This window comes from Polychytrium aggregatum (genome assembly GCF_025602895.1).
Source record: "Polychytrium aggregatum strain JEL109 chromosome Unknown BJ171scaffold_3, whole genome shotgun sequence".
In the NCBI taxonomy this organism is placed as follows: Eukaryota; Fungi; Chytridiomycota; class Chytridiomycetes; order Polychytriales; genus Polychytrium; species Polychytrium aggregatum.
Window position 1 is genome coordinate 21,873 of NW_026516205.1, and position 14,294 is coordinate 36,166.

At 56.1% G+C, this 14,294-nt stretch overlaps 2 protein-coding genes across 2 annotated transcripts; one reads left to right on the top strand and one right to left on the bottom strand.

Moving 5' to 3' along the window:
- The first annotated feature begins 6,571 nt into the window (after positions 1-6,571).
- On the top strand, positions 6,572-9,377 carry BJ171DRAFT_168153 (uncharacterized protein). Its single transcript, XM_053105933.1, has 7 exons — positions 6,572-6,696; positions 7,000-7,223; positions 7,451-7,572; positions 7,710-7,767; positions 7,915-8,073; positions 8,350-8,558; positions 8,695-9,377. Exons 1-7 carry the CDS (start codon positions 6,663-6,665, stop codon positions 9,233-9,235), a joined length of 1,347 nt encoding a protein of 448 aa, XP_052970867.1. The 5' UTR covers positions 6,572-6,662; the 3' UTR covers positions 9,236-9,377.
- On the bottom strand, positions 9,372-10,701 carry BJ171DRAFT_168137 (uncharacterized protein). The gene is made up of 3 exons (XM_053105932.1): positions 10,602-10,701; positions 10,202-10,520; positions 9,372-10,031 (listed from the first exon to the last, which is right to left on the bottom strand). Exons 1-3 carry the CDS (start codon positions 10,659-10,661, stop codon positions 9,520-9,522), a joined length of 891 nt encoding a protein of 296 aa, XP_052970868.1. The 5' UTR covers positions 10,662-10,701; the 3' UTR covers positions 9,372-9,519.
- Positions 10,702-14,294: the final 3,593 nt, after the last annotated feature.

Below are 14,294 nucleotides of genomic sequence, written 5' to 3' on the forward strand. Positions count from 1 at the left end.
TTTGGCAGGACGGCGATTTCGGATTTTCCTCTCGTCATCTGCGGCTCTGTGCTGCTCACCACCTTCGGTGTCTCTTCGCGAAGCCGTCCGATAGATTCCAGCAGCAAATAGTCCGGAAGTCTCGGGTTCTCCAGAAGCACATCGGAGCAAAGGTTTCCAACAAGGCGCCGGGTTCGAGGGGAAAAATTGAAGCTGTTTTCGTTCATGCTGGTCCATATTCCCTGTCCGTGTCCAATAAACGGTGCGGATGAGTCCTCGTTGATAGGAGACATGAACGGGCGCTATTCAAAGTGGTTTCTCAATTGGTCTAACTGGCTGACTGTCCACATTCGCTCGCATTGCTTTGGAGCGGTAGTGCATAACTGCGTTTCTTACCCAAACATATTTCCAGACGATGCACTCGACGTCATTCTGGTTTATAGCTTGCGATGGTGCAATGTACTCCAGCGCCTTGACGGCTTCCTTGATGCACAGCTCGACTTCTTCCGGCAAATAAGCGATTGTACTCAGACAGGGGACGATTTCCGTGATATTGAACACGACTGACGGATGATGCATTACAATGCTGTGGGGCTCGTGCTCTGATTGTCGCGCAGCAAGAGGCAGCAGAATTAATTCAAATGCACAGTTACAGAATCATGCTCCGAGGTTACAGTTGCTGTACAAATACCTGGCGGAGGGAGACCATCGTACAGCAGAGTCTCAATCGGTCGGAAGAAATTGATGGAATCTTTCACGGCACTCTGAGGAGCGCCGCTCTCTGTAGATGGATCTTTCATACATCGCTGAGTCCACTGGCGGTGCTCTGCGATTCCGTGGCGCACCATCTGGACCACAATACTAGACTGAAACTCCAGCGATTTTGTGTGTATGACATAGTCTCGCCCAAAGTAAGCGGCCTGAGAGGGCAAATGGCGACAAAGTCTTCACATCAGTACATGTGGAGCTTTAGTGGCTCACGCACCTTGGTGGTGCAAGGTCTCGAGCTGCGTCCTGTTGGTCAGGACACCTTGACCATAACACCATATACCACATTTAGCATCGCTCTCTCTGGAGTCATATAGGTACCGGTCACACTGGCTCACACAGCAGTCTGCACGCCAACGTACCTCTAGATTGAGGTTCGGTCGAAGGTAGCATAGGTCCGTTATGACTTGCCCAAGGGTCGTGATCTCTTTGATGTTTTCAGAGTTTTCCAGCGCCTCCATATATGCATTTGTCAGCTACAGAAACAGGGAGACACATCAGCAGGAGGTTCTGCGTCCCCAGCGTGCCCATCCGCATAAAGACGCCAGGCGGTGTCCGACCTCGAGTTTTGCGTACTGAAACTTGACTTCATATTCGTAGAGCTCGAGCAGAAGCTGCATTCGGTCAATGTCAGGGCATAGATACGTCGAGTCGGCCGTGTCGACTGTGGGTGCGTTACAACCGAATATTTTGCGCGAGCGTTGACGCACCGGCAGTTGAATCGATGTGGTTCATGAACAGCAAGGCATGTGAGTAAGCCCTGCGGCCCACGCGCTTGACCAATTCGGGCGACATAGGAAATTGATGATACAGTGCGATACATAGGTGCATATCGACGATAGAGGTATCAAAAATGCGCTTGTCATCCTCTCACCGTGCTTGGCCCTCTTTCCCGTTGCTTGCATTAGTCGGAGCTGATCCATATACGCCGAAGTGTTATCCACCGGGCTCGCTCCATTGTTGATGAATATCGTTGCCATCTTGAGTAGCGAGCTTTCAAGCTTCTCAAAGTCATCCACAGCAACATCTTGCCGTGTTTAAAGGTGAGTCTGTATCAGTGTAAAGTCAAGCAAGTTCGCTGGTGTCGCGATTGCAACTCACGCTAGCAAAACCCATTCCCTGTGGTAAACCCCTATCGCTCACTATTACCATAAATAAAGCTGACACCGAGGATATCGGTGATGACAATACCGCTCTTGCTGATCATCCGAAAGTCCTCGTGAGAGTGCTGCTCCTTTGGCGGGTCTGGCTCGGGCGTATTCGTCGATGCCGGAGCGCTGGTGGGGGCCGATGGCAGCCTGAAGGCATCGAGATTGTGCAGGTGCTGCATCTGCGCTACAATCGCCTCGACATTGACGGCCGCGGCCGTCTTTCGGACGTTGCATAGCTATGAAGAGGAGACGCCGATGCATCACACCAGCGCGATGAGTCTCAGCAAGCACAGCGATATCTGCATCGACTCTAGCGCGATGATGGAGGAAATGCCCCGCGTTCGACACAGCGAGACAGTTCAGTGCTTTGGGAGAGCATGGTCTTTACTCGGCGTCCTTACGTTATTGACCTTGACACACTGCCGTTTTCGCGATGCCTGGGTCTGATGATTCATGTATAAAAACCTATCAGACTCCATTCCATTCCAAGACCATTGGCGCGACGAAAGCTCGATCGCAGGCCTCCGAATCGCAGCCGCGATTTCCCCTCAGATGCGTGTCACAAACTCGAGTCATTCATCACGCTACCCACATCAATGTTGATGCGCTTCTCGATCGATCGAAAAAAGTTGAGCTGTTGTAGAAGAGTCATCCGCAGCTGTCTGATGCGGCAGTGCCGGAGCTGGAGATAGGCGTAGACCTCATGCTCCGCAAAAATGGTGGAAATGGTGGGCTGGTTGGCGGTGATGTTGCGAGTTTGCGATGTTGCGAGGTTAGTGTTTTGCGCAGCAGGGCCTTGGCACTGGACAGCGTGCCGCACTGAAGATGGAGTGATGGCCATCTGGTCTTCAACGGACTCTTGCAGCGCTGCCAGCCGTATACTGGATCAAGGAACAATATGACAGCGAGCACGACTCCGTGCTGTCTGGATGCACGTGGTTAACAGCAGTCGATGGGCCTGTGGTTGCAGCGAAAGAAATACCTCAATAATTTCCATGTCGGGGGTTTTTGTGGGGTCGATGCTCAAAAGCTCTTGCTCTACTTTGCGGACTTCTTCATTGTGCTTCAGTACAGTGCCAAAATGGTATTTCTTTCCATCGAGAATGTGTTGGTCAATCAAGCGATCACGTCCATCGGGGATGAGCATGCCCAGATCAAATGGCCGCGGAGTGTGTATCGCGTCGGCGTCCGGTATTGGAGCGGCCTTTGTTGGTGGAAGCTGTCCGATCTTGGTCTGGACGGGTTTTGAGTTGGCAACATGGGAAGCCCGTTCCCACATCTTTTTGGCCTTGTCTTTGAGCCTCTCAGTCACCAACTCGATGTCGTTGGTGGTGACCAAATCGTGATCGCAGCGCAGCTCAAAGTCAACGTTTCGTTGCTAAAAGCCAGCGTGTTGTATCGTAAGCAGCGAGTCTGTGGTCGCAGCCAACTGGGTCTTGTGCGCCATGATAGCGGATATGCGACACTGAGCCACCAACGCATCTCATACCATCTTGAGAACGGACCTATGCCGCTCCTGGGATATTTTGAAGTGAGGGACAAACACGATGCTGTCGAGCCATGTGGCCTTTCTTAGTTTGGGTGCCTTCAGGACTTTGACGAGCGATTTAGTTGAAGATCGCGGTTAGTGCAGGTAAGGAGTGCATCGAAAGGAGATGTGCCTCGAAAGGCTGGCCGAAGCGCACTCAAGAATCAGAGTCCTTCTCGATGTATTAGCACAGGAGGATCACATGCTGAGGACTTACCTCTGTACGAGGATTTGGAAAACAGACCCGTTATCTCAGCCAGAGAGGCTGTACGGGAGTCTTTGTTGTCGGATCTGCTCGACGATTCCGCCGTCCCACCGGCCGAGGTCGATCCTGAGGCCGCCGTACTTCCTCCTACCGAGCCCGTGCCCGTTTCGGAGACGCTTTCGTACGGGGACATGGCGCTTTCAACCGATTGCTCGTTGAATATGTTATGAAACTTGGAGTCAATCTCATACGCAAACGGCCGTCCATCCTCCTGCGATATCGGCGTGTCTATGCGGAAGTGGGTAACGAGGAGATCAAACTCGGTGATCATATCCTCCACCTTTGGGGATTTGCTTGGAGCTGTTGCGATGAATCTGAAAGATGATTTATGTATGGCAATTTGGTAACGTGTTGCATTGAGCGGCAATATCGGATGGCGGCTGCATAGCACCAGTGCTACACTTTCCCCGACAGAACCGCCTTCTATCGTATCCTGCCCATGGCGACAACTCATCGCTGGCTTTGCTGCTGACACCGAGAGGCCGTAAACCTTGGCAGACCAACTACTTATACACTACTTACCCGTCAATCCCTTCAATGGCCAGATTTGTTTCCACGGATGGAAACCCCGGTTTCAGGGCCAGCATCGCTCGGTAGTCACGCAGAAGCGAAACGCGCTCGCTGGTGGGAATGTGCTGTGCCAGAAGGACTAGATCATCAACCGCGCTGTTCGGAGCGATATCTTCGACGGCGAAGAGCAGCGTTATCCTTACCTTGATTCTAGCCAAGAACATGTTGAAGTGCGTTTTGGGAGCCTCGGACGAGATCATGTGCCGCAGCAGGACGGTGAGGTCGCCCACGGTAAAGTCAAGCTCAGGGGGCTGAGGTGCCTGTGGTGTTTGTTGAGGCTGCTGGACCGACGGATTGGTTGCATTGGCTGTCGTTGCTGTCTTTGATTCCTTCTTGGGTACAGCCTTGGCCGATGACGGCGAACGGTCGATTTTTTCCTTCCCCTTGAGAACGACCAGACCCTTGCGTTCGGCCTCTTTCTTCTGGGCCTCAAGGAGGGCCTCTTCGGCCATTTTTTTCTTGATGCTGGTATCAAAGACACCCAAGAGACGCTCAAAGCGATCAGCAGAGTCGGAAAACTCTCTGGAGAGGTATCCGAGATGGCGCTGAAACACTGGCATCATTCTGGCAGCGTCATATGAAGTGATGCCTAAACCACGGATAGAGTGCAGCAAGGATCGAGGGAGCAATGAGAGTGAGGAGGCGCGATCCTATCAAGTCCCGACTTTGCTGATCGAATGCTTCAGGCAACCTACAGAATCGAGACCACCGGGACATCAGCAGCGAGCTTCTCTCCAGAGTCCAGGCGGATTTGTCATTGAAGAAGCTCAAGAGCATGTGGAAGAGTGCTTCGTGACCAGTCTCGTTCTCGACGTTCCAGTAGTTTTTGAACTAGGTTGACAGAAGCATGGGGGAGGGAGCGAGGCCGTGTCAGTGCGGATGCAGCCGCAAACGCGATTCGGCATAACACAGATTGTATTGGAGTGAGGGTCGCTACTACCCATCAGCTCATGCCATTCCCCACAAGCGCGGAACGCCATTGCAGAGAGCACAGCCCCGGGTACCTCGTCTGCGACTTGTTTACTCGCAGGCTGATCGCCGATGGGCTTTGCGCAGGCGAGGATCTCGTTGAGTTTTTCTTGGCGCATCTGCTTCCATTGCTCGAAGAGCCTTAGAGTTGAAGAGTGGGAGGGAGTAGTCAGGCCAGATCGACAATGAAGCTCATAGCTGCTGTCTGTCTTGGCAACAGAATTGTGTCCTCCCCTCCACATAAGAATGGCACCCAAGAGCAACCGTGCGCGAATCACCACGACTTACTGAATGGTGGATAGCGCAGCCATGCGATCTTTCCTGCCCTCAGTCTGCTGAAAGTCTTTCGAGCGCGAGTCGATCAAGGCGCGGATATCGGAAATGAGCTGTCGAGAGGCGGATGCCGAGCATTGGTGATGTTAGTACACGCCATACTTGAGCACGAATCTGCATCCACTTTGCCATTGCCATGAAAAATCAACCCGACACGCTGCTATGTATGCGTTCGAATGGAGCAGCGACTGCTGACGCCTGGACGACGAGGCAAACGAACGCATAGTCAGAGGTGCTGGTGGACGAGCGAGTTGCGCACCTCCTCCATGCGCTTGTCGAGCATGAAGAGCGTTTCATTGTTGACGCCCTCTTTGAGGTACGCGGGAATCTCAGCCTCGAGCTTTTCCTGCGCAGATTCATCCATATTGCTGCGGTGCTGTTGGCGAACGCGGCGCTACGGGGGCGCCAAACCTGGCTTTGGCTTTGAAGGCAGCGAAGGGGACAACGGAGGCGGTGAGTGCGAATGACGGGCCCGAGGATAGATGAGTGTCTAAACGAGGAAAGGAGAGGGCTCGAGCGATTGGCGGACAGATCAAGGGATGGATTGCCGGGCGAAGCGACGGATCGCCGGTCGGCAAGCGGATGGGCCGAGTGGGTGTGGGTGCTGCCATCGACCTGAGAGACGCGTTCCCACGCCACTGTGCCAGGCCGTGTCAGCAGCACGACACAGAATGCATTGGAATGCGGATGCAGCCGAGAAGCGAGGGCCCTTCTCGCTGCCCTCTCGTGACCCTCTCGCTGCTCTTGTGTCCGGTCACGTTGACGACTGGATTTTGGGTTCGCATCGATCTGCATCAGCATCAGCACCCGCCCAGCTTCGTTCTCTGGATCGGTCTGATCGGCTTCTGCCCTGTCTGCAGCCCTCCGTCACCAACCAGCGCTGTTGCTGCCGTCGTCGCGCCCACCTGTCTGCCATGTCTGATCCTCAGGATCCTCAGGAGCAAGCTCCCAAAATGTAGGGCTGCGTCGGTACTCCTTGGACATCTCTTTTGTTTCTGACATCCCTCTTGCGGGTCGTGCGTGGGGGGGGGGCCGTGCGGGGCAGTCGCCTGGGACGATCCGCCCATGCGCCGGCGACACTCCGTCTACGACGCTCCATATGTGCGCAGCCATGGCGTCTCATTCCGGGCGAGGTCCGTGCGTTATATTCTCGTCTGATCTGTCTCTCTCTATCTCTTCCCAACATCCCGTGTCCTTTCCACATTCACTTTCTTTCCTCTTGCATGAATCGCGCTGTCTTCGTCTGATCACCCTGCCCTGGCAAAAGCATCGTGGTCCCAAGGTAGTCGCGCTGTTGTCGGCCGGAGTGACTTGCGTACTAATGTCTCTTGCCCAACGTCTCTTTTGGCGCATCGGTCCGATCTACAGTCGGAAGAGAAAGTGGGATGTTACCGAGCCTGATAACACTCTCACCAAAGCTCCCCACACCTCCACAGATGGTGATGGCGACTTCACACCCCGGTCGCCCCAAACCCAGGCTGCACAGATCTCTGATACGTCAAGCCCCTCGGCGACTGAGCCTGCGAAGAAGGACACGGTCGATCTTGCGACCGAGGCCGCTCAGAAGATCAACTCGATCCTGGCCGCCAGAGGCGCCGTTCTGCCAAAAGTTGCTCTTCCAGACATCAAGCTCGACCCAGTGGCACCCAAGATCGATCTGGTCGGTGCACTATCGCGAGGCAGCTTTGTAGCTTGGTCATTTGCCAGATCGGCTGCGGCATCGTGGTTTATGGATTCATGATGGCCCCAACATGCTGTTCGATCCGCACGCCGGTTGCATTCAAGCGGCTATTCTGACAAACGATGGGGAATATGGGGGTTGTTGTGGGCCCAAACATGTGTGCGACTCTGGCACTCTGACTCGTTGCTCCTCTCCTTGCTCTGCAGCCTCCCCTGAAAGAGAAGAAGGAGGAGTTTGTCATGGATATTCCCATCAACGATGTCAAGAACCGCTACATCCTTACCAAGGGAGCTACACAGCTCAAGATCAAGCAGGATACGGGAGCCGAGTAAGTCATTGATGCTCGAGCCTGCGAGCTATCTCTGTTATCTGGCATCAATATCAAAATCAGCACCGGCATCAGAATCAGCAACAGCATCAGTGGCCGCAGAATTGGTACTGACCGTATGATTGTAATTGGTGCAGTGTCATCACCAGAGGAAAGTTCTATCCCGACAAGAATCTTGCGACCGACAAAGATCCGGTATGTGTCTTCGTCCCATGGCGATGACTGTTAGGTGTGCAATGCCACACGACCGTCCTTGCATCAGGACGAACAACAGGCCCCCCCCCATGGATTCAATTTCGCTAACAATGCTCCGTCCCGTCGGACATGGTTTTGCCGAGTCAGCCCCTCTTTCTGCACGTCATCGCTCAGGCTCAGGAGGACTTGGACGCTGCTGTCAAGATCATCAACGATTTGATCGACCAGGCCCAGCTCCCGCCACAGGCCGGCGCTCCCTTTGTGGATCCACCGAGATCGCACCAACCCCGCGAAAGCCTTCCTCCGGTATGACGATGGAAGCGAGTCTGGTTCGAGCACGTCACCTCGCAGTTGCCGCAATCTGCAGTATCAGCGGCATCGGTACTGGTCAGAAACAAGAGAGAGACCCGCAGACCACGTTGCTTTGTTGTTGCTAGCTGTCTTTTGGTGGGGAGGGCCGTTCTCGATGGCAACGTGTCCTATTGGTGTGGTCTGCAAGCATCAGGATCAAGACCCACACCGCGACTGACACAGTGATCCGAACTGCCTCTGCGTCCTCCCGCTCTTCCTATTCTCCTCCAGCGATCGATGCTCCAGGGCAAAGTGTTTGTCGGCATCGAGCCTGATCGATTCTTCAACGTGCGCGCCAAGATCATCGGACCTGGCGGCCAGTACGTCAAGCACATCCAGCAGGAAACAGGAACCAAGGTTCAGCTCAAGGGCCAGGGCTCGGGCTTCACTGAAACAGGCTCGGGGATGGAGGCCATGGAGCCTCTCCATCTGCATATCACGTAGGTTTGGTGCTCCGCCAGCGTATCGGGTCTCACATCCGGGTCGGTGCGCGAAGTGGGTGTCGTAACCGGGCCGCAGCGATGTTGGTGCGTTGCCAGTTATCGTATCCGATCGCTGACGCCAATGTGGCTCTAGCGGCCATTCTCAAGAAGCCATCGACGAGGCCGAGCGCCTGTGCAAGGACTTGATTGATACGGTCCGTGACGAACACGATCGCTATCGCCAGCAGCCACCCCACAGACTGCACAACTCCTATTCATCCGGCGGACACCACCATCCTCCTCCACGATCTCGGTCTGGATACAACCAGCAGCCATACTACGGCGGACCTCCTCCTCCTCCCCCTCATGGCGGCAGTGCCCCTCCTCCTCCTCCTCCTCCTCACGGCGGCAACCCCTATCCTCCCCCGCCTCCGCCTCCGGGAGGATATAATCCCTACCCACCCGTCTACAATCCCCCGGCGGCCGCATCTGGATCTGCATCTGCATCTGCATCTGCATCTGGATACCCCGGATGGTCCGACAACCAGGCAGCGGCAAGCCAGGCCTCGTACTATGGCTACACTGACCCGAACGCTTACGGCTCATACGGCTATGGCGAATACTCTGCGACTCCATCGTACGGCCACTACCAACAGCCATCGCACGACTCGTCGAACGGCGCATCGCAGCAATAAGCGGCGTCGCCGCAGCACCGTCATTTGCATATTATCCGGAGCTATCCGTTGAGCCACAAACACAGCAATCGCAACCCTTTTTCTCGCTGCCCGGACCGAAAGATTTGTGGTGCCATGTGGTTTAGTCTGTTTTGAACCAGGAGGCGATACTACCTCCCCGCTTGAATCGACTCGCCGAACTTGATGCGGATGCGCTCAAGTCACTCAGGACATGGCGAGCCAGGCATTTGTGCGTTTGTTCTCGACGGGCTATCTGTCTCCGATGACTCGTCTGCGCGCACTCTCTACGACGAATAAAGCCTCTTGGCAAGCACATATTCAAGTATTTCCTGGGAAACGAGTTTTCTGAGATGCGTCAACTCGGCTTGAAGCTGCTCAGCGATACTGGTGTTGGATTCGGATGCATCAGAAGCAAGTCGATGGTACTGCTGAAAAGCCTCTCTGGCCCGGGTGCTGGAGATGGTGGTGGCGAGCGGATCCCAGTTGACAATCTCCAGGACAGTCTCCACAAATCCGCAAGATCGTGCCAGCTCGAACACCGGGGAGGTGTTGAATCCAGATGCATGGGCGACCGGTACGGACTCAGTTGCGCGCGGAGCGTAAATCAGGGTGCTCTGCTTGAAGAACTCGCGAAACAGCACAGGCATCGATCCTGGTGGATAGTATTTGGGGTCGACGAAGCGGACGAGGGTATCGACCCCCATGGCAAAGAACAGCCGCGGCGACACTGATTCCGCCGGCGCACTGATCGAGCTGAAGAATTGGTGGAGGCTTTTGGATTTGTCGATAAATCGGCCTGGGAGGGGAGGGGAGAAAAGCCCCATCGAGTGAGCGAGAAAGACTGCAGATATCGGAAACAGAGGACAAGCGACTGTGCTGCATGCATATGCACGGGCACTGGATATGCCGGTCGTCTTGCCGGCGGCCCTCCGATCGCGGTTGTCCATACAAGTGTCTGCATCCTACCTGACGCAGTCGTTGCGACGATGAATATTGTCGCTGGGAAGTGTCGCGAGAGCTGGGCCGCGGAGGCCTTGAGCATATCAATGCGGTCGCTGACCGACGCCCCCGATATGTGGGGCTTGTCGACATTGTTCGCCGTGAAGAGCAGAACAGCATATTCGAAAGGCTCGCAGCGGACGGGGGTACGGATAGCACCAGGGTCGCTTGGGTCGCCAGCGGCGAGGACAAGGCTGCCAGAGCAGGCCGTGCGGATATACTGGAGATGTGCCAGCGTCGGCGGGTTGAAGGAGGAGTCCAAAACGAAGACACGGGCAGGGTGACTCTGTTGATGATAATCGAGTTAGCATGCGGAGGGAGCCCAGAGTCATGCTGTGCTGGGGGGTCGCGATTGGGCGACAGCGACCTTCCACACGGATCGATCGGTCGAGGCATAGTGCAGGACAAAGGACGGGTCTGCCGACATGGCTGGGGCCAGCGGGAGATGTGAGATGCGAGAGCGAGGCGATACCCCAGGAAGATTGGCGCTCAGAAAGACAGATGCGTCTCCAGGAATCGAACCTGGGCCGGTGGATGCGACGGTCGCACAGCGCACGCTGTGTCGCACAGATCACGCACACAAGCCACACAAGCCACGCCGGCCACGAGTCATCCACACGCACTGTGGACTATTTCGGCTCGGGCGGGCTGAAGGGCACTGCACGTGGAGTCTGTTGTGCTGCGCTGTGTGTTGCTGCGTTGTTGCTGTGTGTTGTTGTGCTGCCGCTTGTTGGCCGTCCTTTGGCTGTCCTTTGGCCGCTGGCTGTCCTTTGGCTGTGCTGCTCCCGACTGTGCTGCTTCCGGCTGTCGCTGGCGTTATTTTTGGCTCTTCCCGCTCTGTCTGGCCTGGCTGGGTTTTGCCTCCGAGCCCGGCAGCGAAAGCAAAAGCTCGTCCACGAAAGCCCGCCTATTCCTCGCACTTTGCGCTCTCTCCCGTCCAGGCACCGTCTCCGTGCCCACAACCTGCCGTCTCGCTGAGCTCGGGTCCAATCGCCTGCACGTCCTCTCCGTTGCATCGCACTTCGCGGCCCGTCGCCATCGCTGTTCCGAGTGCATATCCGGCTGCTGCTCCATGCAGTCCTTTCCCGGACTCGCTTCGTCGTCCAGCATGATTGGTGAGTCCCCGGAATCGCCCCCAATCGCCTTCCCCCATTTGCCTTCAATCGACCTCAATCACCTCCAATTGCCCTGAATCACACTTCCAGCCGCCGCTTCCCAATCGCCCACAATCACCCTCAGTCTCCCCCCCCCGCCAATTGCTGCTGTCGCTGCGCTGCATTCTTTGCTTCAGTCATGAAAGCATTCCGCATGCTCTGATGTGCGATCGCTGCAGAGTATCAAGCGCTGCGGCATTCGCTGTGGTGCTTATCCGTCATCGCTTTGCTGGCGTCGCCGTTGCCGTTCTCGGCTTGGGTGCTTTTGTGCATTGCTGACGCCTCCCACATCCTCAGTCCCGAACGATTCTTCCCACGACCACGACCAAGACCATCGGCCCTCTAATGCCAGTTTGCCGGCCACTCTGTCTCGGTCGGTGCGGGAATCGCCCTCCCCGTCCGTCCACCCGCGACTCCAGCGCCGCTTTTCAGAGCATATCGACCAAATTCACTCCCGCATCTCGCCTTATGCCTCTCAGTCTCTGCGCTCCTCGCATCAACGACCCACACAGCCCCTCGACTACTACTCTTCACATGGCGATGACCGCTTGATGTCGCACTACAGCTCAGACCTTCCCGATGCTGCGTCGTTTGACTCATACAATCGCGACCTGGGCTCGTCGCTGCGATCGTCCTACTCCCACGACCTGAAGGCCTCCATCCATTCATACTACAGCGACTCAACAAACCCGCCACCCCGCCGAAAGGAGCTCGCTCCATCGGCCACGCTCGAGTCCATCTACGGCAGCACCTCGGATCTCAATCTGGCGCCGTATGGTTCCCTGGTGACTGGCGCCCCGGATCTCCTGGACGACTATGGCTACAGTCGCCCGGCCGTCCCAGGCGATGACCATCGTAGCTTCATCATCCACGACGATGCCGAGAACGACGCCGTCGTCGACTACGAGACTCGTCCAAAGTCACTCATTGAGCGCCTACGGCACCAATCCGAGATCTCAAATATGCAGCTGGCCGAGATCGAGCGGCTCGAGATCGAAAACACCAAGCTTGCCGAGCACAACGATATCCTGGTCGTGGACCTGCAGACCAAGGACAGCGCCATCCAGGATCTCAGCCAAGTCATTGAGCATTTCAAGCGCGACATTGAGCACCTCAAGGACCAGCACCGTAAGATCGAGGATACGAATATGGCTCTTCTCGAGAAGAAGGAAATCGAAATCGAAGCCCTGAAGGACGAAAATGACAACCTCACCATCCGAGTCATGGAGTCCGAGCGTCGCGCCTATGCTGAATCGGCTGGCTCGCGTTCCGCCGGCCCAGTCGGCGTTGATGGAGCCGACGAACTCGACGCTGCCGTCGCTTCTTCCTCGGATGTGGCTTTGGCCTTGGCACCAGAAAGCACCCTCACCAGCGACAACCACGAGCTTTCGATGAAGCTGCAGAGCTCCATTCTTCGCTACCGCGAAACGGTCGCTACTCGGGACGAGACCATCGAACTGCTCCGCCAAGACAACGAGCAGCTGATCGCCGAGTTGCATCGCATGCAGAACCAGCAGCCGCTCACGAGCGATTCACCCGACGGCTTCAGTCGCGAGGGCATCATCGAGTCGATGCATCTCCAGATTGAGTCGCTTGAGAACGAGCTTCGCCAGGTGAAGGCCGAGGCACTCAACCTCATGTCGCAGTCCAAGTCGCAGTTTGCAGAACACCAAGCCAAGTTCCTGGCAAACGAAGAGGAGAAGCGCATCCTTCGCGACGAAAACCGGTACTATGCTCACCAGAACCAGCAGCTGAACGAGAAGGTCGTGTCGCTGTCAAAGTCCTTGAGGCACCAGACCGAGCAAGCTCTGTATGCTGCCTCTCAGGCCACCAGCTCATCCGGCCATGCTGCCTCGGCCTCCAGCGAGTACTACGCCGGCGCGCCCAATCTACAGCTCTCCATTGTCCAGCTTGCCTTGCAAGATCGCCCCTCGCGACCCAGCGAGATCGCCCTGTCGTCGTCCAATGAGCAGATTGCCTCGGAGCTGTCGCTGTTAGGCCCGAACGAATCGAGCCTCCTCGATGGGTTCGTCGATGCGGCTGGCGAAGACACTGTCGTGATTCGCGACGTGAACGCAAGCGCCGAGGAGATGGATTCGCTCTATGCCGAAGTCGAAAGACTGCGACACTCTGTGCAGATCCACGAGGGCGAGAATCGTGCATTGCGTGCCGAGCTATTGAACCAGCTTTCGCGAAACAAGGACGACCGTGCCAACGCCCAAGCAGCGAAGCACGGAAGCAAGGACGAGGCCCGCGGCAAGGACAGAAAGATAGCCAAGCTCGAGGCTCGCATTGCCGAGCTCGAGGGCCAAGTCGATGATCTGCAAAGTGAAGTCCACACGCGCTCCACCGAGGGGTCGGTCTTCTTCGAGGAGGCCGAGCGGCTCTCGCGCGAGGTCGAAGTGCATGCTGCTGAAAAGACCGCCCTCTCGGACCAGCTATCAACAGCCCATCGTCTGCTCGAAGAGGCCGAGACCGACAGTCGGCAGCTCCGAGCAGAGGTCCTCAACCAAATCAACTCGATCAAAGACAGCCAGTCAGATATCGAAGCCGAGCGTCTGCTCCATCGGCAGTCCCTGCAGGAGCGCGATCAGAAGATTCAAGAGCTGGAGCGATCGCTGGAGAAAGCACATGCGCGAACCGAGTCGTTGCAACTCGAGCTTAGGAGCGTCTCCCCCGACTGGTGCAGTCCCCTCGAGCTGGCCAAGTGGGAGAATGAAAAGGAGCAGCTCCTCGAGCGCCTCAAGACATCCGAAGAAAAGCTTGCGGAAATGCAAGCGATTGTCGTGGCGATCGAACGAGAAAAGTCCGTCCAGATCCAGGCCGCCATGGACGAGATGGAAGTGAGCCGCTCCAGCCTGCGCGGACAGATGCTCGAGACGGTGTCGGACTACCTCAATCGCCTG